Source organism: Lithobates pipiens, unplaced genomic scaffold (genome assembly GCF_037356315.1).
Source record: "Lithobates pipiens isolate NorthernLeopardFrog02 unplaced genomic scaffold, aLitPip1_a1.2 Scaffold_16, whole genome shotgun sequence".
NCBI lineage: Eukaryota > Metazoa > Chordata > Amphibia > Anura > Ranidae > Lithobates > Lithobates pipiens.
Window position 1 is genome coordinate 167413259 of NW_027507748.1, and position 25311 is coordinate 167438569.

The 25311-nt window shown below is 43.1% G+C and overlaps 1 protein-coding gene across 2 annotated transcripts in view; it reads right to left on the reverse strand.

Moving 5' to 3' along the window:
* Positions 1-354: 354 nt before the first annotated feature.
* Positions 355-25311, reverse strand: part of PCYT1B (phosphate cytidylyltransferase 1B, choline) — a 102838-nt gene continuing 77881 nt past the window's right edge. Inside the window, exons 6-8 of one of the 2 annotated variants that reach the window (XM_077480770.1) lie at positions 24956-25098; positions 11569-11757; positions 355-1417 (exon numbers count right to left, since the gene is read on the reverse strand). In XM_077480770.1, coding sequence (XP_077336896.1) covers positions 1199-1417; positions 11569-11757; positions 24956-25098 — 551 coding nt within the window. In that variant the 3' untranslated portion in view covers positions 355-1198. Of the gene's footprint in view, positions 1421-11568; positions 11758-24955; positions 25099-25311 lie in introns of both variants that reach the window. The other variant, XM_077480769.1, reaches the window with a different exon arrangement.

Below are 25311 nucleotides of genomic sequence, written 5' to 3' on the forward strand. Positions count from 1 at the left end.
GGTCAAGGGCAGCTGTTGTCCACATTCCAAAAGGATCCGGTGGGTGCTTGAGTCTGGTTCAGGTGTGAATTCAGGCAAAAATTCGGAACCTGATTCGCACCTTAACCAGTGAACAGGAACACACTGGACCCAATGCTGAGAACCACAGTCACACATGTGAACCCGGCCGGATAGTGACTTTACACACCTTATGACTTTACCTGACAATATTTAGTCACATCTATAAGAATAAGCCATGCCCACAAAGAAATAACACAAATTAGATTAACAACATTCTCTTTTTTCCACAAGGCACTGACCTTTTAGAATTCTGTGATAGAACAATGGGATGTAGACATAGAAATAGATACGATATTCCTGGATAACCACTTTATTTGCCATTTGTCACATGGTCCATGAATTTGATTCAATACTCTCCTAATGAGCATAGGTTCATAGACGTACACACAATTACACCATCAAATCATGACAGCTAGGTAATAAGAAAAATCTAAGGTAATTTGGGTTAAGTCATGTATTGCAAAAAGTAAGTGGCGTGACATCTACATCAACAGACACAAAGTTAGATCTGTCCCCTAGCCCCTAGCACCCATGTAAAAGGGATTTATACAATCAGTGCAATTTTATAAGTTATTAAAATGAATAACAATCTATGAACATCTGGGTCCTAAACACAAAAGGAAGAAGCTATTTCTGCATTATAAGAGCAGTACCCAGTAGTGCTTGTATACATAAATGCAATTTTTTTCTAATTCTATTCTAGGTTTGCTGTGCATGGTTTCCGCCAATACACAAAGTTCAAGTATACCAGGAACTGCATGCCCATAATACACTTTATAATATATGCCTTCTATATATTTCACTTTCAGAGTTAGCAGTTTGTTCTTCTATTCAGCAGGTTAATTTGGAAACAACTTTGGCTTTGTAATTTTTAGCATTTGCTAATATACTGTCTCATGCTTGTAAAATTGATTTCTCATCATACATACCCAGGTCCAAGACCTTTGCTAACCTTTCCTTCAATCTTTCTTTACCTAGGTGCCTGAGAATTGTTTGATGTTTCATATCCCAAATGCTTCCAAAGTCCAACTCTTCATATCTAAATATTTTCTTTGTGAGAGGCCAGCTATACAAATCAGAACTCTTCTCTTTGTCAAAAAGTTATTTATTTTTTCAGAATTAAAACTTCTGGTACAAGTTACTTTTCATCTTCATCTCCCTCACTCATGCTGCTGATAGAGATAGAGGCGGATGCAGCACCTTTGGGGGATAAAGGAGGAGAGGGTTTATTCAGCATCCATGGTAAAGGTGGTGATGGGGAACGAGAGGGTGAACGTCCTCGAGTGGGGCTACTGGAAGGACTTTGAGTCGGAGAGAGTGCTTGCAGCATCCTCCCACTGCGCTCCTGAAACATCTGCTTCTGGAAGAAAATAAACACTGTTAATAAAATGCATATTTTTATTGAAGAACAGCTCAGACTGTGTCCTCTTATAGTGGTCTTAATCTTTTCTGAACAGTTGGTTGGTCAATAAACAGTTCGTGTTTGTTGTCCAAAAGCTTCTGCTGTGCATTTCACAGTTTGGATTATGAATATTGTCTCCATTACCCTTACACACAAACATCTCAGATGCTTTTTTCATACCAGGTTACCAAGCTTATTGAAGTATAAAAGGTTTTCACAACACCACCTTTAAAAAAAAAATGTTTAATGTAATTTATGGTGTAATTTACGGGCAGTGCTCTGTGCTGACGCCACCACACCACATGTGACACACGAGTGTTTGTTCGTTTTTTAACTAGCTGGCTTTTTATATTTCTGTATATGTTATTTTTTGGATGTCATTGTTCATTCTTTTAGTATTAAAGGCTTACTTTTCTAATGTTACTACATGATTGGAGTCTCTTCCTTTTTATGCACTCGTGGCTTCGGGCCCAAGAGCGTCTCTTTACAGATTGGAGTGTCCATCTGCCAAGCTTTTCTCGCATCTCGCTGAAACGATCATTGTTCATCATTGAAGACACTGAAGGTTCGGAGGTATCCGAAGATATTCCTGTCCTCGCAGAGGGCTCAATCTGCCTGTGCATTTGACTCTGCTCTTAAAGAGGAAGTAAACCCTGAAGGACTTTGGAAGTAAAAACTGAGAGGACTTTGCCATTTATCTATATTCATTTCTTCATTTATTAATTCATTTTGTGCACTTATCACCGTTTGATCATTGCGCATATGGACATTTGTTTGAACTATCATCATTGCAATAGTTGCCATTCTAATTTTGTGTCACTCTAAGCGTGAAAGTTTATTTATAGCCCAACTTATTTTATAATACTTATTTGCACCATAGGGATATTTGATGTTTTATAATACATTTTGAAATTGAACTTGTATTCAGGCTGTGAAAAGTCTTAAAAGAAGAAGTTCCCTTATGTTTGACAATCCAAATGCCCTGGCATACATAGTAATTAACATAGAAAAGCTGACTAAATGGAATGGGAAAGTCTTATGAATAACAAATCCTATGCATTTTTTTTATCAGCAGAACAATATCACACTTTATTTGTAATTAAACATCTTACCCTTCTTCCTATTTTGAGGTCTAATGGCTTTGAATCTAGTCCATGACCCCTGCTAAGACCTATTTACAGTACATGGATCTGGGCCCATATCATAACCCCTATGTAATTTTGGAAAACCTACAGTCGTACAGCAGGCACCAAATACACTATTTTAGTTGCTTTGGTTAAGAAATATGTTTATTTGCATATCAGAAGCCCTTCCAGATGAAGAAAGTGTGAAAAATGAATATGTTATATCAGGCACAAAATTTCAAATCCTGAGCCACTAGCCAGGCCTTAAAGCGGTTGTATACCCTCAGAAAAAAAAATGTAAAAAAAAAAACCCTGTAAGGCAAAGGCATAATGAGTTAGTATGCACTGCATACTAGCTCATTATGAAATACTTACCTAAGAACGAGGTTCCTGTATTGCAGGCCAGTCCACACCGAGGGAGTTGACATTTTGCCACGGCGTGTCTTCCGAGTTCGCGGCTCCGGCGCTGTGAGTGGCCAGAGCTGCGATTACGTGGAAGTCTTCTTCTTACGGGCAAGGTCCAGCAGCGCCTGCCGGACCTTTAGCCTGCCATTCGCAACCTGACGTCAGCGGCTGCATGCAAAGTAAATATCTCCTAAACTGTACAGGTTTAGAAGATATTTTACCTACAGGTAAGCCTTATTATAAGCTTATCTGTAGGTAAAAATGTAAAAAATGGGTATACAACCACTTTAAAGCCCCATACACACTATCAGTTTTTCTGCTGAGTATTTCCTTCAGATTTACCAAAACCATATAATATGCCGTCAAACCTTTGGAGTTTCAATTTTATGCAATAAGGCAGGCCCATCTACTACATGGTTTTGATAAACCTGAATGAAAAATTCAGCATGAAAACTGATAGTGTGTATGGGGCTTAAGAGTTACTTGCCACCAGTTGCCCCACCCAACCCCTCCCCTGCCCTGTCCGTAAACATGCCCTCATACATTCTCTCACAAAATTACACTGTTAAATGTTTTATGCAGAATTAAGTTCCAAAAATAAATATTATCAACAACTTTAACAATATTAACATAAAGCATATCAGTACCCATCAGTGCAGCCTCTTCAGTGCTCATCAGGGCAGCCTCACTGTGCCCATCCAATGCAGCTTTACGGTGCCCATGAATGCAGCCTCACTGTGCCCATCAATGCACTCTCACTGTGAATGCGGCCTCACTGTGCCCATCAATGCAGCCTCACTGTGCCCATCAATGCAGCCTCACTATGCCCATCATTTCAGCCTCACTGTGCCCATCAAATTCAGCTTTATGTTGCCCAAGAATGCAGCCTCATTGTGCCTATGAATGCACTCTCACTGTGTCCATGAATGCAGCCTCACTGTGCCCATCATTGCAACCTCACTGTGCCCATCAAGGTATTCACACTGTGCCCATCAAATGCAGCTTTACTGTGCCCATGAATGCAGCCAAATTATGCCCATGAATGCAACCTCACTGTGCCCGTGAATGCAGCCTCACTGTGCCAATGAATGCAGTCTCACTGTGCCCATGAATGCAGCCTCACTGTGCCCATGAATGCAGCCTCACTGCCCATGAATGCAGCCTCACTGTCCATCATCAATACAGACTCACCATTGCCTGGATGATGGATCACACACACACACACACAGCAGGCATCTCCCGCTGTGTGTCACGTAGCTGGGTCTGATTCAATCAGTGTTCCATCTACTATAACACAAGCTGGTCTAGGGGGCGGAACCTTCTTACATCACAGCCAAACACAAACCCAGCTCTGACACACAACGGGAGATTCCCCACTGTGTGTGTGATACACAAGAGGAGGAGGAGAGGGAGTGAGTGGAGCGCTGCAGCCTCAGCTCAGCTCAAAGCGGCCCCAGGGCAGTCCAGCCCTGCCACTCTGTGTCCTCCGGCCGGCAGTTTCCTGGCTGATCGCTACTGGCAGAAGCGGTGCAGGCTTTTTTTACATAACTTAACAGAGGCCCAGGGGGGGCAGGGAATCCCCCCTCTGGGTCGCTCTGATGGCCACACCGCTTCTGCCGTAATTGATCAGCCAGGAAACTGTCAGCCTGGTCCGTCCATGCACCACACTCGCTCTGAACTAAATTCCACTTGCAAAGTGCGAGCAGGCGAGTGGAATTCTTGAGAGCTGTGTTATATTATGCGATCTAAGCAACTCTGAACTCCATCAATTACCACCATCAGCATTGCAAAGAATAGCTAAGAATTCCTGTTTTATAATACATGTTATGTAGTATTCATAATGTGTTGATAAACACAGTTTAATTAATAATTCATATACTGTAAGTTGTTTTGCATCATAAAATCCATTTCTCTGAGTTCATTGCCATCTGCAGGAGTAGAACTAGGCAGAACAAACAACTTGGCTACACCGTGGGCCGTCCCCAGCTGGTATATAACCCCCTCTCTGCTATAGGCATTCAGTTTAGTAGCAAGCAGTATTAGAAGTATCAAAAATTACTTAGAGGGGTGGGTGCTGCGTCCGTCGATGCACTCAGAGAAATGGATTTTACGGGGAGTACAAAAATCCTATTTTCTCTTTCGTTCATCAACAGACACAGCACTCCATTAATCCTGATTATAGGGACGCCCAAAAGCAGTTCCAAAAGGAAAATGAGTGGTGGGCAAAATAACCCAAAGCTAAACACAGGAGCCCTAACTGAGTCACAAGAGCTCAACCAGGACACAGAAGCCCATCAAGAGGAACAGACCCTCTTAAAAACAGCAGCCTGCAAAACCATGCGGCCAAAAGAAGAATTCACAGAAGCCACAATATCTAGAATTTGGGGAAAGTATCCACCTTGCAAACCTGAGATATTGACGCTTGATGACGAAAGGCCCAAGAAGTACTAAGCGCCCGAGTAGAATGAACCGTGACAGGGAAAGGAGGAACCCGACCTTTAATAGAATAGGCCTAATTCACCATCTGTCTGATCCATCTGAAGATGCTAGCCAAAGAAGCGGCCAGCCCCTTTCTTGGTCCTTGTGTAACCACAAAAACAAGTCTGACCTCCAAAAGTATTTCAGATACTGCCAGATACACCCGAATCACTCAAACCACATCCAAGGCATGCAAAGCAAATTCCATGGAATGAGCCAATTTGGGACACAAGGAAGGCAACACAATGCCCCCATTCAAATGGAAGTGCTAGACAACTTTAGGTAGGAACGATGGACAGGGAAGAAGAACCACCTTATCTTTGTGGACTACCAAATAGGGAGTACGATAGGATAATGCCACCAACGCCGACACCCTACGGGCTGATGTAATAGCCAGCAGGAATACCACCTTCTGGGACAACGTAGGCAAGGAAATCTCCCGAATTTTCTCAAATGGAGGTTTCTGGAGAACCAAGAACACTAAGTTTAAATCCCACGGCGGCAAAAGAGACCATACAAGCGGAGCTATGTGTCGAACTCCCTGAATGAAGGTATGAACTAAAGAGTGTGCGTGGCTAGGGGTCACTGAGAGAAGATTGCTAAAGCAGACACCTGGCACATTCACAGAGGGGGGATGGAGGGGAGATGGGGAAAAAAAACAGCAAAACTTAGGAATTAGGATGGGAGGAGGAAACCTGCAGATCCGACCAGCCCCGGAGGGTACCCGCATCCACCCCACCCCACACAAAGGAGGAGAGGGGAAATATACTTACCTCTCCATGTATGCAAGTATCGCTCTAGACAGAAGCTCTCACCACCGAAGTGGGGGGGGCTTCAGACAGGGGAATACTGTAACTTGGACCAAAGCCCGGTCGTATGCAACTCTGCGAGACATTCAACTCGTGGGCCAGCCTCTGTCCATTGAGGCCAACTTAGCACATAGCTGTGGTCTGCACAAGCTCGCTGGCCGGAATGGGGGGGCCACTGGATCTAGATTATCCAGCCCATCGCCCAGCCCGAAAGTTGAACGTGGATCTTCCAGGTAAAGAAAAAAAGAAAAAAGATGCATGGAAGGATAAAAAAAGCAAAAATTGCTAGGGCTAAAAGATCCCAGCAGGGAGCCTAGGTCTTTACTCCTGACTAGACAGAAACAAATGGAATGCCTATAGCAGAGAGGGGGTTATATACCAGCTAAGGACGGCCCATGGGCATAACCAAGTTTTTTGTTCTGCCTAGCCCTACTCCTGCAAAAGGTGATATAACCCTATAGTCAGGATTAATGGAGCACTGTGTCCATCGATTAACTAAAGAGAAACAATAGTTAAAACTCACAAAGGTTATTCACCATTATAAGAGGTTGTAGCCATGAAAAAGAGCAACTTCTCAACTCCCCCCCCCCCCCTTTTCTGACCTGCCAGGCTGTGTGCTCGGATAAGGGTTTGGTATGGATTTGGGGGGGGCCCCATTTAAAAAAAAAACTGATGTGGGATTCCCCTTAAAATTCCATACAAGTTCCGAAGAGCCTGGCATGGATTGGGGAGGGACCCCATGCCATTTTTTTTTCTTATATTACCAACAATGGTATTGTATTGCTGGCAACTTAAATGTGATTTGACTGTTTTTTTTTCCTTTAGAAATGCCAGTTTTGCTCCAGTAGGTGCTACAGAGGGTACAGATGCGCCATTTTACAGGCAGACCAAGGGGACCCCCCCCCCATGCACTATGTTTAAAGGAACATTTTATTGTTGCACTTTAACCACTTGCCGACTGCTGAACGCCAACATACATTGGCGCAATTGCAGTGGTGGGCAAATGGGCATACCTGTACGTCCCCTTTAGAAGGTGGAGCTAGCAGGCACCCGCAGGACTGGCAAAATCAATGTCTGCCTGTTTCCCAGGGATCGTGTCATGGAGCCGCAGAACTAGGAAGTGTAAACAAGGCATTGCCCCGTTCGCCTTGTCATGACAGAGATCACTGTTCCCTGTCATCGGGAGCAGTGATCGCTGTCATGTGAGTTGAAGCCTATCCCCCCACAGTTAGAATCAATCCCTAGGACACACTTAACCCCCTTTTTTGCCTTATATTTATAACAGTGCTCAACGTCACCGTTGTTGCACATGCATCATCGCCTCGGCATAATGAGATCATCACGCTATGTGTGTGCTACACAGCGCTATTTGCAAATCATCCATGCAATGACACATTAGGGTTAATCTACTAAAGGCAAATAGACTGCACTTTGCAAATGCAATTGCACTCTGCAAGGGCAAATTGTCCAGAACTTAGTAAATGAAGCGAAGCTTGACTTTGCAAAGAATACCCAAACACATGCAATGAAAATGAAAAAATTTTTGCCTGCACACTTGAGTGATGGAAGTCAGCAGAGCTTCCTCTCGTTTACTAAGCTCTGGAGCAAAAATGCCCTTGCAGAGTGAAACTTCACTTGCAAACTGCATATTCTATCTGCCTTTAGTAAAATAACCTCATTGTGCTCTGACAAATATACTCCAAAAAAAATGTTTCAAGCTAAAGGGAAAACTCTATCTACCAATATCAACAGCTCTCTCCTAAGATTAAGCTTATTAATAGACATTTGCAATAATACTGCTATTCTGTTACGTACCTGGTGGTGAGCCTGACATGTAGAGGAAGGCCTCTCGTACAGCTCCGGCTCGTGAGCCACTGATAGTGGGACAGCAGACTCAGGAGCACGGCGGGGTAAGAGTGCCTATAATCAGTCCATAAGTCTGTGCAAGTAGAAGCCAGGAACCCACAAACAGGAAACCAGAAACCAGCAGGTAGCAGGCAAGTGAGATGGTAGATAGGCTAGCAGACTTGGCAAGAGGCAAGCGTAGGTGAACCACAGGAAGCAGGAGCTGTAGCAGGCTAGACGGCTAGAAGCAGGGTCAGATAAGCCGGGTTGACAACAGACAAGCAGATCAGGCATAGGCAGCAGGCAGAGGCGTATTTGGGTCACAGGTAGGTTTGGCAACAGACTGGCAGATCAGGCATAAACAGCAGGCAGAAGCGTAGTCGGGTCACAGGCAGGTTTTGGCAACAGGTGCTAGGTAACAGGAACTGGAGGCAGAGATTAGTCCATAGGAAGCCAGAGGTCAGGGCAGGAAGCAGACAGAGGTAGTCGGGAGCAAGCCGGATTGGTAGCAGAAGTCAACATACACAGGTATCAGGATTCAGGTAAATGCTGTAGACCAAGCAGCAACCAGTCAGCGTTGAAGCTCCGTTTAAATAAGCCAACTGGTGCCAGTTCTGATGACAGGTGCGTGGTTGCACATGGACATTTGCAGAAGCGCCTGTGGCTGTTCTGGATATTCTTGGTTGGAGCCTGCTCACAGGTATGCATCTGGAGATGGCAGCTGTACTCCGCAAATGTCTTTCCTGACATATTCTCTAACAGCCCTGAATACTAAGCTTTATATAATCTTCAATCCCATCAACATTATGAAGCGTTTATTACCAATCAACGTTATTACAATTTCTCATAAAGTGTACTTTTGCAATTATGTACTTATTGCAGATAGTATTTCCTAGAAAATGTATAAAATAATTGATCTTTTTTGCTTGTGTATGAATGGCAAGAATGTAAAGCCTTTATTTAGACCATGTGGAGCCCTTGAGCCCAGTCTAAAGATCCATCTAGTTTTCTTTTTTAGTATAAGCTTGTCTAAATCCCCCTTTCTTTGGCAAAGGTTGATGTTCTGTTACACCCAGAATTTTAAACAGTCGGGCTCACCACCATAATTTTCTCACATGTGCCTAGCTACAGGTCTACCCTTGTTTTAGGGGTATGTTGGTTACATGTTCCAGGGCTTGTTGTCTCAGTAGTTACATAGTTAATCTAGTTGGAAAAAAAAACAAAAAGACACAGGTCCATCCAGTTCAACCCAAAAAACACACAAATCCTCCATATACACTATACTATACCCACAGTTGATGCAGAGGTAGGCAAAAAAAACAACATGAAGCATCCATTTTGCTTCAGCAGGGAAAAATAATTTCTTCCTGATCCCCCAAGAGGTAACTGGATATTGTCTGGATCAACTTTACCTATAAATATTAGTATCCTATCCAGTTATGGTTTGTGCATTTAGGAAAGAATCCAGGCCAAAAAGAATCGACTGAGTTGGACAAAATCAGTTATGGAGGGTGTCCATTCCACATTTCCACAGCTCTTACTGTGAAGAAGTCTTTTTATATTTGGAGGTTAAATCTCTTTTTCAGATGTAAAGAGTGCCTCCTTGTTCTCTGTGATGACGTTAAATGGAATAGCTCAAAAAAGAAAAAATGTAATTCAGCTAATCTTTCCTCATAGCAGAGCTCCTCCATGCCTCTTATCAGTTTGCTTGCCCTTCTCTGCACTTTCTCCAGTTCCCTGATATCCTTTTTGAGAATTGGTGCCCACAATTGAAATGTATATTCCAGATGAGGTCTTACTAATGATTTGTACAGAGGCATACGTATATCTCTTTCTCTCTCTGCCGTCCATACCTCTTTAAATTCAAGAAAGGACTTTGCTCGCTTTGGAAACTGCAGCTTGGCATTGCATGCTATTAAGCTTATAATCTACCAAAACACCCAGATCCTTCTCTGCTATCGATTCCTCTAGTTGTACTCCTAGTATGCATGATGCATGCATATTCTTAGCCCCCAATTGCATAGCTTTACATTTTTTAACATTAAACCTAATTTTTCACATAGATGCCCAATTAAAAGTGCATTGAGGTCAGCTTGTAAGTTGGAGACATCCTGTAAGGATGGTATTGTACTGCAAAGCTTGGTGGTGTCTGCAAAGACTGAAATAGTTCCTTTAATCCCATATCCTATATTATTTATAAATATATTAAAAAGTAAGGAACCCAACACCGAACCTTGGGGTACACTACTAATAACATTACACTATTCAGAGTATGAATCATTAACCACCACTCTCTGGATACGGTCTGATAGCCAGTTTTCTATCCATTTACAAATCAATCTTTCCCAGCCTGTAGACTTAACCTTACTCATTAGCCGTGTGTGGGGAATGGTGTCAGATGCAAAATCCAAGTATACCACGTCCACAGCCACCAAAGAAATCTGATTTGTTTGACTTCTATCTTTCATGAATCCATGTTGTCTATTGCTTAAAATATTTTTTTTTTCTAGCAAAAATGTATCTATGTGGTCTTTTAGTAAACTCTCCAGTATCTAACTATTTATAGAAGTTAAACTAACAGTTCTATAGTTACTTGGTAAAGACTTTGATTTTAAATATGGGCACCACATTGGCTTTACACCAATCCAACGGTACTATGCCTATCATGAAAGAGTCCCTAAAAATTAGAAACAATGGCTTTGAAAATACAGAGCTCAATTCTTTTAGGACATGTAGATGTATGCAATCTGGTCCATATGCTTTATTCACCTTTATTCTCTCTGAATATTTCTGAACAATATCAGTTTTGAGCCATTGTGGATCATTTGGGGCTATGTCAATACCACCCCCATTGTGGACATGCTCCCCCATGCTCCTATGTATACACAGAGCTAAGGAAGGTATTTAATAAATGTAATACATCTGCCTTCTATTTGTCCCCAGTCACTCTAGACTCTAAAAGGACCTACATGCTCAGACCTAACTTTTTTACTATTAATATATTTGAAGAATCGTTGGGGGTTTGTCCTACTTTCTTTTGCAATCTGTTGTTCGTTTAGAATTTTTTGTTTTTAAAACAAACATTTACAACCCGTTTATCACTGTCTTCAGGTGTAAAAAAAAAAATCTGTTTGCACATACAGTATATGTGGATCCAAATGCAGAGATTATTGAAAAGGCTAACTTTTTAAAATATAGGCATTTTTCTGGTCACTATACTACAGACTGTTAACGAAATAATATTTAAGAAACCTTACTAGTTATATTTTAATGAAAAACATCAAATCATTTTGTAGACATGTGACCACTGAGCTTCAAGGTGCCATCAACAATGGCTTTGCGTGCCAACTGTGGCATACATGCGGACCCCTGATTTTGAAAGTACTAATGGCAATAATGAAAATACAAATCAGAGCAATACTGTAAACACAAGGAATAAACGTACCCAGGCACCATCAGGACCAAATAACTCCAAAAAATTCCCGATAAACTCTCTAGATTTTTCTTCCCACTTTTGGATTAGATCATGGCTCTTTTCTTCCACCTTGTAGACAAATTCTTTTGATCTTTCTTCCACAGTTTTCACCTTTTCTTTCATTTTATCCACTTGGTTTTGGAACCTGTATTTTTTTTCCTACAATAACACAAATGTGAAAAAGAACCTATCATACATTCTGCAATTTTTAATTGTATATTTCACCATAAAATACAGTAATTTGTTTTGAGCCTTGTGCCTAGGCTTGGGAGGCACAATCTGGGAGTGCTGCAACTAATAAGATTTTTATAGTCTTTCTACTTCAGTATTTACTCACCCAGACTGTAAATTTTAGCACATGGAGAGGCTGTATCAGGGCATCTGATCTGTGTGAGTGACCAAGTGTATAAAGACTACTCTGCAGGCACTAGTGTTTATATAATGTGCCTGCTAAGCATCTTAGTGCAGGAAGAATATGTTCATCATGGACGATGCATAAACAAAGATCATGCTGGCCTTCTGATGAGAATAGTAAACAGGCATTGTCAGGGGATGTATAGAATACAAAATGATGAGGACATACCCTCCTACATACAGAAATTATTTACATCTAGAATGGCAACACAGTTCAAAGCAGAATGTATTACATTTTTTTTGTTTAGCTTGCAAATGGAAGAATTTAGTCCAATCTTGTTTGGATGAAGCCACTGTTCATTCGAATATTTTCTACCTGGTTGCTAAGATTTTTCAACTTAAAGTGGAACTACACTGCATCTGAGCACCACAATTTAAAAACGCTATTTAATTAAAAAACGTTTTTAATATTCAAAGCAAACTCACTCATCCTTCCCCGTCTCCATGCTTTATTTTGCTGAGAAATAACTTTGAAAACCACCTTCCTAGCATTTCCAGCAGTGGCCATCTTAAGTAAGGGCAGATAATTCATGCAGCATTTACTTCCTGGAATCCATCTGCCCTTAGCTTGGGCATGCAGGCAGGAAGGTGTGCCTAGCTGAGAAAACCTTTAATTCCTTTCTCCTGGGATGTATGACATTATTCGTCTAGGCGTGGAAACCAGGAAGTAACTGAAGAAATGTAAAAAAAAGAAAAAAGTTTTAAAACAAATAAATCAATTATACTTTCCTGTATATTTACTAATGCTAGAAGCATAAGGATTAAAAATAGTCAATGTTGACTGTCAGAGTAAAGTTCCACTTCAAGGATGTGAGGCGAAAAGGGGCCAACAGAGCTACACACTAAGTGAATTTTGGCCAGTTTGTTGGTAACCAGCAGAAATTCAAACTGTGTATGGTCAGCTTTAATGGCTTGCGTTTAACATGGATACATACATATGCTTGATTTAAGATGATCTCAGTGTGTAACTAAGTGTGTAAGGATACATAAAATCATGAGATTATTATATACAGTGGGATTGAGTTTAGTGAATGAGTTGAACCTTAAAGAGGAGGCCCCCCAACGAATAAATTAAAAGTCAGCAGCTACAAATACTGTAGCTGCTGACTTTTAATATAAGGGCACTTACCTGTCTTGCAATCCATTGATGTTGGCACCTCAGCCGATGTTTCCATTGGCCCTGGGGTGCTGCCACCACCATTGCCTGAAAGAGAACTGTCAGTGAAGCCATGCGTCTTCACAGCCGGTTCCCTATTGCGCATGCGTAAATTGCGATGTGCTTTCTGAAAGGCCTGGAGGCAGAGGAAGGAGAAGGGGGGCTGAACTTTTATGGGACCTCGCCGCAGCCAGGTCTCCCAGAAGTGGGGAAGGGTATTTGTCAAAAACAGGTACCTGTTCCCCCTCCCAACAAAAGGTGCCAAATGTGGCACCAGAGGGGGGGATGAAGCAGATAAGCGGAGTTTCCCTTTTTGGGTGGAGCTCTGCATTAACTTTGTAAAGAAAACCTCAGCAATTTTGCTTGCACGTGATTAGATGATGAAAATCAGCAGAACTTCACCACATTCACTTAGCTCGAAGTCCATACCTCCCAACTTTTTTAGATGAGGAATGAGGGACACCTATTAGCAAAAGTATGTACGCATAGGACACACCCCCTTAAAGGAGAATTATATATATAAAAAAAATTTGTTAACCACTTCAATACCGGGCACTTAAACACCTTCCTGCCCAGACCAATTTTGAGCTTTCAGCGCTGTCGCACTTTGAATGACAATTGCTACACTGTACCCAAATGAAATTTGTATAATTTTTTTCCCACAAATAGAGCTTTCTTTTGGTGGTATTTGATCACCTGTACGGTTTTTATTTTTTGCTAAACAAATAAAATAATACCGAAATTTTTTTAAAAAACAATTATTATTTTTTGTTTCAGTTTCAAAACTTTGCAAATAAGTAAGTTTTCTTCTTCACTGATGGGCACTGATGGGGCTACACTGATGGGCAATGATAAGGCGGCACTGATGGGCACCGATGAGGTGGCACCAATGAAGTGGCACTGATGAGGTGGCATTGATGGACACCAATATGTGGCACTGATAGGCGGCACTGATGGGTGGCACTGATGGGCGACACGGATGGGCACTGATAGGTGGCACAAATTGGCACGGATTGGCATGGATGGGCATGGATAAGTGGCACAGGTGGGCATGGGTTAGGTGGCACAGGTGGGCATGGGTAGGCGGCACAGGTGGGCATGGGTAGGCGGCACAGGTGGGCATGGGTAGGTGGCACAGGTGGGCATGGGTAGGCGGCACAGGTGGGCATGGGTAGGCACTGATAGGCGGCGCAGATGGGAACTGATAGGCGGCATTGTATTATAATATATTGCACTAATGGATGCCAATCAGTGCCAATCAATAATGCATGCCAATCAGTGATGCCCATTGTGGGCACTGATTGGCATCCATTATGGGCACTGATTGGCATCCATTGTGGCACTGACTAGAATCCCTGGTGGTCTAGGGTGGCATACCTTGTCTTTGGCATCCCTGGTGGTCTGGTGGCGTCCCTGGTGGGCATCCTCGGGGGGGCTGTGCTGATAATTGATCAGCACAGACCCCCCCTGTCAGAGGAGCAGCCGATCGGCTCTCCTCTATTCGCGTCTGACAGACGCGAGTGAGGAAAAGCCGATCACCGGCTTTTCCTATTTACACTGTGATCAGCCGTGATTGGACACGGCTGATCACGTGGTAAAGAGTCTCCGTCGGAGACTCTTTACCGAGATCGTAGTTGCCGGGTGTCAGACTGACACCCCGCAACAACGATCGCCGCGATGCGCGCCCCCGGGGGCGCGCAGCGGCTCATAATCCTGATCACGTCATATGACGTCCGGTCAGGATTATGAAACCACTTTGCCGCCGTCCATTTGCTATAGGGCGGGCGGCAAGTGGTTAAACCCGCAAGTGCTTTTTTTTACTGCTACTATTCCTTTATACTGGCTTTTGAACATTACAAATGCAGCAATTTAGAAATTGGATTAAAGTTTAAGCACTGGAAAACACTTTTTGAAAGACGAATAGTGCATTTTATATACAACTATATAGATCAGACCAAAATGAGGAACAGATGAGGAATAAAGACAGACAGAGGGACAAATCAGGGGCAGCCCTGCGAAATCAGGGACAGTTGGGAGCTATGTGAAGTCTATTTGCCTTTAGTGAATCAACCCCACTGTTTCCTAGATCTCCTTGCAATATGTTATGGAAACAACAGTGGTGCTTATTGACATGCATTTTAAAAGAATTTGTCAGCTATAAAGCATTGCCTGGATATGCAATGGTTCAGTAATTTGATAAAGTAATAAGGCTGCTGGGCCCTGTATTGGTATTATATTCCTACACAGTAGTATATTCATATATTCTGTTTAGGTGCTTCTTGAATAATTCTTACAGCATCTCAAGAGTGCACCTAAAATATCACCCAGTGAGATAAAGGAAAATCATTAATGAATGTGCATGCCAGAAACAGGTGGTTTACTGTACATCAAGCGACAAGCATCAGCAGGTATCACATGAGGGATTCTTTGTTGATTTAGAACAAACCTCCCTTCCCTGGCATGCACCTTTGGAGACAAATTGTCCTTTATTTTGCTGCTGTGGGTTGCGTGCCCTCTGCCATGCAAGGCTGGGTGTCAGCAAGAATTTTGTGAGGTAGCTGAATTCCCTGACAGCAGCAGTATACAGTGGGGCAAATATTTAGTCAGTCATCAATTGTGCAAGTTCTCCCACTTAAAAAGATGAGAGAGGCCTGTAATTGTAATCATAGGTGTACCTCAACTATGAGACAAAATGTGGAAACAAATCCAGACAATCACATTGTCTGATTTTTGAAAGAATTGATTTGCAAATTATGGTTGAAAATAGTAATAGTATATAGTAAAGTATTTGGTCAATATCAAAATTTAATCTCAATACTTTGTTATATATCCTTTGTTGGCAATGACAGAGGTCAAATGTTTTCTGTAAGTCTTCACAAGGTTGTCACACACTGTTGCTGGTATGTTGGCCCACTCCTTCATGCAGATCTCCTCTAGAGCAGTGATGTTTTGGAGCTGTCGCTGGGCAACACAGACTTTCAACTCCCTCCAAATTTTTTCTATGGGGTTGAGATCTGGAGACTGGCTAGGCCACTCCAGGACCTTAAAATGCTTCTTACGAAGCCACTCCTTCATTGCCCGGGCGCTGTGTTTGGGATCATTGTCATGCTGAAAGACCCAGCCATATTTCATCTTCAATGCCCTTGCTGATGGGAGGAGGTTTGCACTCAAAATCTCACGATACATGGCCCCATTCATTCTTTCATGTACACGGATCAGTCGTCCTGTTCCCTTTGCAGAGAAACAGCCCCAAAGCATGATGTTGCCATCCCCATGCTTCACAGTAGGTATGGTGTTCTTTGGTTGCAACTCAGCATTCTCTCTCCTCCAAACACGACGAGTTGTGTTTCTACCAGACAGTTCTACTTTGGTTTCATCTGACCATATGACATTCTCCCAATCCTCTTCTGGATCATCCAAATGCTCTCTAGCAAACCTCAGATGGGCCTGGACATGTACTGGCTTAAGCAGGGGGACACGTCTGGCACTACAAGATCTGAGTCCCTGGCGTCATAGTGTGTTACTGATGGTAGCCTTTGTTACGTTGGTCCCAGCTCTCTGCAGGTCTTTCACTAGGTCCCTCCGTGTGGTTCTGTGATTTTTGCTCACCGTTCTTGTGATCATTTTGACCCCACGGGGTGAGATCTTGCGTGGATCCCCAGATCAAGGGAGATTATCAGTGGTCTTGTATGTCTTCCATTTTCTAATTATTGCTCCCACAGTTGATTTCTTCACACCGAGTTGCTTGCCTATTACAGATTCAGTTTTCCCAGCCCGGTGCAGGTCTACAATTTTGTTTCTGGTGTCCTTCGACAGATCCTTGGTCTTCACCATAGTGGAGTTTGGAGTGTGACTGTTTGAGGTTGTGGACAGGTGTCTTTTATACTGATAACAAGTTCAAACAGGTGCCATTAATACAGGTAATGAGTGGAGGACAGAGGAGCCTCTTAAAGAAGAAACAGGTCTGTGAGAGCCATAACTCTTGCTTGTTTGTAGGTGACCAAATATTTATTTTCCACCATACCATGTGATTGTCTGGATTTGTTTCCACATTTTGTCTCTCATGGTTGAGGTATACCAATGATGACAATTACAGGCCTCTCTCATCTTTTTAAATTGGGAGAAATTGTGAGCACAATTGGTGGCTGACTAAATAAGTTTTTGCCCCATTGTATGTATTTGACTAAAAACTAATTTAACCTCCAGCTATAGTATTTCCCCTAGCTGCTCACTACCTTATACTAGCAATATGGGTGCCAGGATCTGCAGAAATAGGACAGGATCGGTGTGACATAAAGGTTCTGATTGGCTCTTTGTATTGAGCAATCAAAAAGTACCTCTGCCTCACAAAGATCACAGGCAGCTAAAGCCTATAAAAAAAAAAAAAAAAAATGAAGTGGCGGTTTTGAAAGGAACTGTAACAAGATAAAGCAAAAGTAGCTGAGAAATCTCCTAGTGGTAAAAGGCATTTTCTCTGCAAAATTTTCCACATGAAAACACACACAGTCAGGGCTGACATTGGGGGGGGGGCAGCCCATACAGATTTAGAGGATCTGGGTGCCCCGAGGGGGCTGGGTCCCAAACAGCGTAGGCACTTGGAACACCTGCCGCCCGGGGTTCCACACGCAGCGATCGCCCTTCTGTGGCAGTAAACACCAGCATCTCTCTAGACTGATAGCCGCATACCACACAGAGTACACTGATTAGCCTCCTCAGCTCCAATGTTCTCGATTACACAGACAGGAGGAGGAGGAGCCAGGAAGGAGAGGGATTGAACTGTAAGCTACATTGCAGAGTGGCCCCATTCACTTGATTGGGTCATGCTTGGCAGGTGCTAGACCTGTTAAGTGTGACAGGGTGTATAATTCCTGCGGCGGCTGTGTACACCCCTGGCCACTGTGGTTGGGGGGCTGGTAAAAACAGGGCTCAACTATGGGTTTTACCATCCCCAAACTGCAAATGGGCGGATTCGGTGGGATGATCAGTAGGCGGGCCCTGGGAAATGTTGGTAGTCATGCCCAGAGGGGCCCAGGCCTAAAGCTGTGTAAGGGGCCCTGAAATCTCTGTTGGCTGCCCTGCGAGACAGCAGTAAGATATTTGACAAAGGATTTCCCCAAATCTACCCCAAAAAAATGTTTTTTACCTGGTGTTCCACTTTAATTATAACATGCTACCTGGGATCTAGTTTTGCATACAAATAACCTATTCAATAGAGTAAAGTCTAAAAATATGTGGTATCATACACTTCTTGTTAAATGTGTTCTGTAATTTTATTTGAGTACACCCACGGGGCGTGGCTGGATGTGATCAAGGCAGCATGCATTCCTCTGGAGCCCTGTTCAACCGGATACTATCCATCAATTTGGAGCAAAACTACCCAATTTCTGTACTTACTAACGGAAGGAGGAAGTGGTCCTGGTTCTGATGATGCACTCCTCAACCTCCAAAAAAGCCCAAAAGGCGCAGAAGGACCAGCGGCTAACCCGCTCCACCAAGGACGCTGCGAGAGACTCCGTCCCATCATCTTGTCTTCAGACATGACCTGGACAAAATCCGGGGCCGGTTCACTACATTGGAGGCTAGGGTCTCTGATGTGGAGGATACCTCTCACACTCAGGGTGCCCACCTATCGGAGCTTCCAAACCTGGTGAGGTCTCTACAGCACAGGACAGACGCCACTGAAGACAGACAGCTTAGGAACAATGTCAAAGGGAACAAAGGGAGTGGAGAGGGACAAGCCAGTCCTGTTTGCAGAGCTACTATTCAAACAGCTACTTTTGCTGCAAGATCTTCCCCCCCACCTATGTAGTGGAAAGAGCTCACAGAGTTCCCACTGGCGTTAGACCCCCGGGTGCCTTCCCTAGGCCCTTCCTGGTCAGATTCCTGAACTACAGGGATCGGAAAATGATTTTAGCCCAATCCAGCAAACATCAGGAATTACGCCATGAGAATGTCCAGGTGATGCTGTTCCCTTTCTTCTCGGAGGCAACCCAGCAAAAGCATTGCTCCTTTAATGATGTTCGCAAGCACTTGAGAGAAAAAGAGATCCAATATAGTATGCTCTACCCAAGCAAGCTTCGGGTTCAATACAGAGGGGCTGTGAAGTTCTTTGAGAATCCGGTAGAGGCATGCGAATGGCTGGATAAAGAGCATTAACAGTTTTGCTGCTTGCTCATTTTCCTTACCCTGATATCCGTGCTGGGACGCTTAGGATTTTCTGTCGCACCTGTTGTGCCCTGATAACTTAATCCATTTTCTGAAATATCAAGGCCCTACATGTACAATGCTTATTTTGGGACTCTACCCTCTTTGACCACAGGATGGTGCCGGATTTGAGAACAGTTAACATTTGTAATACTCCATCTAAGTGGTGGATGAGGGTGGATGATCACTGCTAGCTGGGGGAGACATCCAGGATTTCACTCTCCTGGGGCTGCACTGCTTAAGGCATTTATATATTTTTTTCCTTTTTTTTGGCTGTTTTTGACCACAAGAAATGTATCTCAGGGTGTCGCCTGAGGGAGCCCTATGTTACTTTGTTTCCTGTTGTTGTTCCTACTTACACCAATCTTTTCTATTACTTCACGCTCTTGTAGTATGGAGTTCATGGAGGATATGCTGAAAACACCAATGAAACTGCCAAACATTCGATTGCTGCGGCTGGATCTCACCACAACTTTTTTGCTTAGTTGTGGGACGAAGCTACATACTGGAACATTTTTTTTTTTTGTTTTTTAGGTTTAGTTTCTGCTATAATAGCGTGGGGGGAATAGCGGGGGTTAAATTTCACAGCTCGCCGAAATGTATTTTTTTTTGCTTTTTTTTCCCAGGGAATGCTAATGCTGATGGTAATACCTTTGATGGGAATAGGGGGATGTGTTGTTGATGGGACACTTATCAGAAATTATAGTGATGGCATTAAAATTGTGTCTTGGAATGTTAGGAGCCTTAGCCACAAGTTTAAAAGGGCCTCAATATTCCAATACCTGAAACAGACTAAGCCACATGTAATTTTCCTGCAGGAGATGCACCTGGATGGTAGCAATGTTTTGGCTCTATGTAAGCCGTGAATCCAAAGAGCCCTCCACTCTACTTACTCTACCTTTGCTAGAGGGGTTTCCAACCTAATTAATAAAGCCATCCCTTCCACTATCCATCAGGTGATCTCAAATCTGGGGGGGGGGGGGTAGAAATGTGGTGGTAGTTATGTATATTTGTTATCATAAAATATTGCTGGTTAATATATACCTGCCTCTTCCTTTTCAGGTACAATTACTGTATGATTTACTGGTTCAGTTGGCACAATATGCACATCTTCCCATGGATCTGATGGGAGATTTCAACGCCGTCCTTAACATTGCGTTGTTCTCTTCTAATCCAAATAGATTGGGCTCCTCTGAATTGACTGGCTGGTCCTCTGTGACAGGACTGTTGGAGCTATGGTGTTGGAAGCATCCAACAGATAGATGCTTCTCTCACATATTGACGGCCCACACATCCTCGGCCAGGATAAACCTGGCCTTTGGAAATGGTCTTATTTTACCGTTCTTGACAGATATTGAGTACTTAGCTGGGGGATTGTCAGACCACAATCCTCTTTCTCTCACCCTGACTTTTTCAACGGGGGCTAGAAGAGGGGGGTGGCGACTCTCACTCACTCAGCTGGTTGCAGCATGAACAGGTATCTGCCCAGTTGGAGGAATCAATGGAGTCATATCGGTTCTCTAATGCTGACACGGCAGATCCCCCTGTGGTCTGGGATGCCTTTAGGGCTGTTGCTAGGGGGGAGTGCATATCTGCCATCAAGACAGCTTGTGCGAATGAAAATGAGGAAATTCATCTTCTACAGCAGAGGGAAAAGGAATGCGCGGAGGCTCGTGCAGGGTCTCCAACAGGAGCCTCCTATGAGTCCCTGCTAGAAGCGTGGTGCCTCTTATCTTTGCACTTCACTGGGCTGACTTGCTTGGAGGTAAAGCAGAAGGCGCATACGTGGAAGGGGATAAAAATGGGAAGCTTCTGACAATGTTGGTTGCAGACTATCACTCAATTGCTAATAAATTGCTAATAAAGCGGTTCTCAGAGATAAAGGGGAAGCCATGGGTCACCGAACCCTTACTTATCATGCAGGACCTTGTAGATTTATTTTTGCCCCTCTACTCCCCCATCCCAACCTATGATGAATCAGCCTTGGATTCCTTGCTAGAGGGTCTGCTATTCCCAAGGTTGCCAGAGGAAACAGCACCATACTAGATGCTAAAATTACAGTCAAGGAGGTGTGCAAACGTCAATTTTCGCCTTCCCTCCTCATAAAGCCCCTGGCCCAGATGGCTTCCCAGCTGATTTTTACAAATCAAATGTGGAGCTACTGGCTACTAGATTTAACTTGCTCCTGGAACACTGCCTTTAAAACTCCACTCTGGCGGATTCTATGCAGGAAGCATACATGATCCTTTTATTCAAACCAGGGAAGGACCTGACAGAATGTGCCTCCTACCGCCCCATAGCCCTTTTAAATATGGATTTAAAGATTCTAACCAAAATATTGGCGATCAGACTAGCTAAAGCTATTCCCTCCATAGTTAATATAGATCAGACAGGTTTCATGCCGGGAAAATCTACTGACACAAATTTAAGGAGACTCTTTACTCATTTGCAACTCCCTCCTATGGACTCCAAGACCAGAATAGTAATTTCAATAGATACAGAGAAAGCTTTCGACTCAGTCGATTGGACATTTATGTCATATGTTATAAGACTAGGATCTTCAATATCTGATTTTCTGAGGTCGGTAGGGGCACCAGGCAGGAATGTCCCTTGTCCCTCTTCCTGTTTGCCCTTGTCATGGAGCCCTTAGCTGTTGTACCTAGGTCATCAGGGAGGATACAGGCTATTAAAGTGGGTATGATGAACGAGTCCCTGGTACTATACGCTGATGTATATATGCTGATATGCTCCTATTTCTCAAAGACCGGATGACTCACTGCAGGCGGCTCTAGATATTTTTTATGAATTTGCTAAATTTCCAGAGTTGAAGTCATCAATTTTTCCAGCCAGGGAGAAGGCCAACACAAATCTGCCACTACAATGGGTTACATCCCTCAAATATCTAGGTGTAAAGATCACAGCAAATGTACATGGCTACATGTCCCTTAATCTACTCCTGTTATTGACTTTACTTAAACAAAAGGTTCAGGCTTGGATAGGTCGGATCAGCCTGCTCAAAATCAAGATTCTCCCAGTAATTCTATACTTCCTACGGCATGTAACTGTATGGATACCAAAAACATATTTTAAGAAGATTGATGGTATTGTCAGTTCCTTCCTCTGGGCACCCAAACCCCCCAGAAAAGGTATCAAAGTGTTGCAGGAACCTGGGGATCAGGGTGGATTGGCATTACCTGACTGGCAGAAATACTATTTGGCTGGCCAAATGTTATTTGCCTGTAGATGGTTTATTGGAGGACAATGGAGACGGGGCTACTGTGTTGGAGGCGGCCCACCTGGGGTCGTCTGAAAGTTTGCGTTTAGCTCTGTTTAGGGGTACCAAACCTGATAAGAGCATGGGAAGCTGCAGTGAAGGTGGCGTGTTCCAGTTCTTGGGGAATTTCCCCGTCTGCCCCTATGTGGATGGACCCCGCATTGTGACATTTTTATAATGTGCCAGATCCCATGATCTGGGCAATCAAGGGGATAAAAACAAACATTGAAGAACATTATCTGTTTTGGGGACCTTTTGACCTTTTCCCAACTGAAAGCGAGACACGACCTAGCTAATTCTTACCTATTTCACTTCTTCCAACTCCGGCATGCCTTTCAGGCAGAGTTTCGAGAGGTGAAGGTTGAGTCTCTGCCCTCAGATCTTGAAACCTTGCTGTCAGTGAAAGAACTGGCCAAACCCCTTTCAGTGGCCTACAAGGAATTTTTCAAATAAACACTGCAGGCCGTATCTAGGTGTTGGGGAAGATGGAAAGCAGAGGTTTCTTACATACAGGGGGAGGATTGGGATGACTTATGGACCCAGCCGTTTAAACACATAGTGTCAGCTAGAGATAGATTGATCCATTTTAAATTTCTCCATAAGCGTTACTATATCCTGGCTAGGCTAGCTAAGATTTTCCACACGGTCTCGGCTGAGTGCTGGAGATTTTCCTTTTCATCCACTACCGCTGAGCATATTTTCTGGCAGTGCCCCAAATTTTGGTCTGAAGTCACCTCTTGTACCTTGGAACTCCTGGTAATACCCATACCATTGACTGTGAGGGTTTGTCTATTGGGCCTGGTAGATGAGGTGGTACCATCTAGAGCCCTGAGAACTCTGCTTACCATTCTACTGTTCTTTGGGGAAAGGCCATACTACTAAACTGGAAGAAGCCGAGGGCTCCAGAAATAATCTTCTGGAAGGGCCTGGTAAATTTCATGATGCCTTATTACAAAGCCACATATAGGGCCAGGGGATGCGGGAAGACGTTTGATATAGTATGGCAAGCATGGTACAACTCTAAGAATACTGTAAGTGAATGGGTGGAGTTTAATCAGAACCAAGACATACCTGGGTGAGTCTAATGTCCCCTGAAAGGGCACAGACTAAGTATATATATTCACATAACAACTATCCTGGTACTTCTTAGAGTAGCGATTAACGCAATAGACTATGCCATCTAACAGTAGAGGGATTTGGCATTGGCTCCCTGTCAAACACTGGATATAATGAAGAACAAACGCATTCACCCAAGCAGAGCTGTGACAAAGGGGGGTGCGGGAGGGGAGGGAGGGATGTTTGGAATGCACATGATAGATAGGTGGACTATGTTAGACAGGAATGAAACTTGTTGTATTTTTGGGCCCTGCGTGGCCGAGGATCAGCCTAGTGTCACGTTAACACAACCTGAATATTGTATATTTCTATATAAAATCTCAATAAACAGAATTTACAAAAAACAAAACAAAAAAACACCCACCTTCACACGAGTTTATCAGAAGTCTTAGCAGTCAGTAATTGTATTCATAGGTACATAGATGGCACAGTTTGTTTCCACACAACAGTTCTTTTTATATACCTTTTGAACACATATGAATAGCAGGTACAATCATACTTTCACTCTATATACCAATCTATTTATTTCTAGACAATAATTTGACGTATTTATGGCTTACCTATGTTTAAAAAAAGAAGAGAAATTAAAGCAGAGCTCTACCCAAAAGAGGAAGCGCCGCTTGTCTGTCAACCCCCCTGCTCCCACATTTGACACCTTGCAGGTGCGGGAGCAGGTATATGGTGTGACCCCCCCTGCTCCATACCTGCCACTGGGCCATTCACAAAATTTTACCAACACTCCAGCTACATACAGGAAGACCATATTATCTGTGTTGTGCTTCTTCCCATTCATGTTCCAGTTTTTTCATGTGACCTGGACATTTTAACAAAAGCCAAGACTCAAACTTTCAAAGCAATCCTGAAATGTTGTTCTTCAGTACTCACTAAAGGATTTTTAACACAGAAACATTATTACAGGGAATAAGAAATGAATATTGGTATTAAACATGGAACTCATTCAGTCTTAAGAGGGGATTATAGTACTAATCTCCCTATAATCCATCAAACTGTTGTAGCAATTTATGATTTCAAATGACAATGAGGATTTAGATCTGATATTGTATTCAATAGTCTGCAGTCGCTATTGTATAACTCTGGCCAATGAAATGGAGGATCTGTCATAAAGATAGTGTTTAAGGATAGGGAAAAACGCTACTGATATAACCCCCATTGCCAGCTGTTTTTATACTTACATTTATGAAACTAACATTTAGCTCTTTTGCAGTATATCCTCTCTGGAGGTTGCGTCTGGCATAAACATCATAATCACGGACGATTCTAGTGATTATGTCCGACGTTGAAATACCTTCTGTCCTCTGTGTTGGTACAAACATGCCTGTCACCAAGAAGAAAAGATAGCCAGTATCAAAGCTTTTTCTATGACATAGCATGTCTTAACAAAACAAGACAAACTACCGCCCTGAAGAACACATTAGCTTTAGTGACATGACAATGATTTTATAAAATGAGTGCTCGATTTATATTAAAGGTGAATAGAAGGAAAAAACACAAAATTCATTATTAAGCCTTAAAGTGTAACTGCATGTTT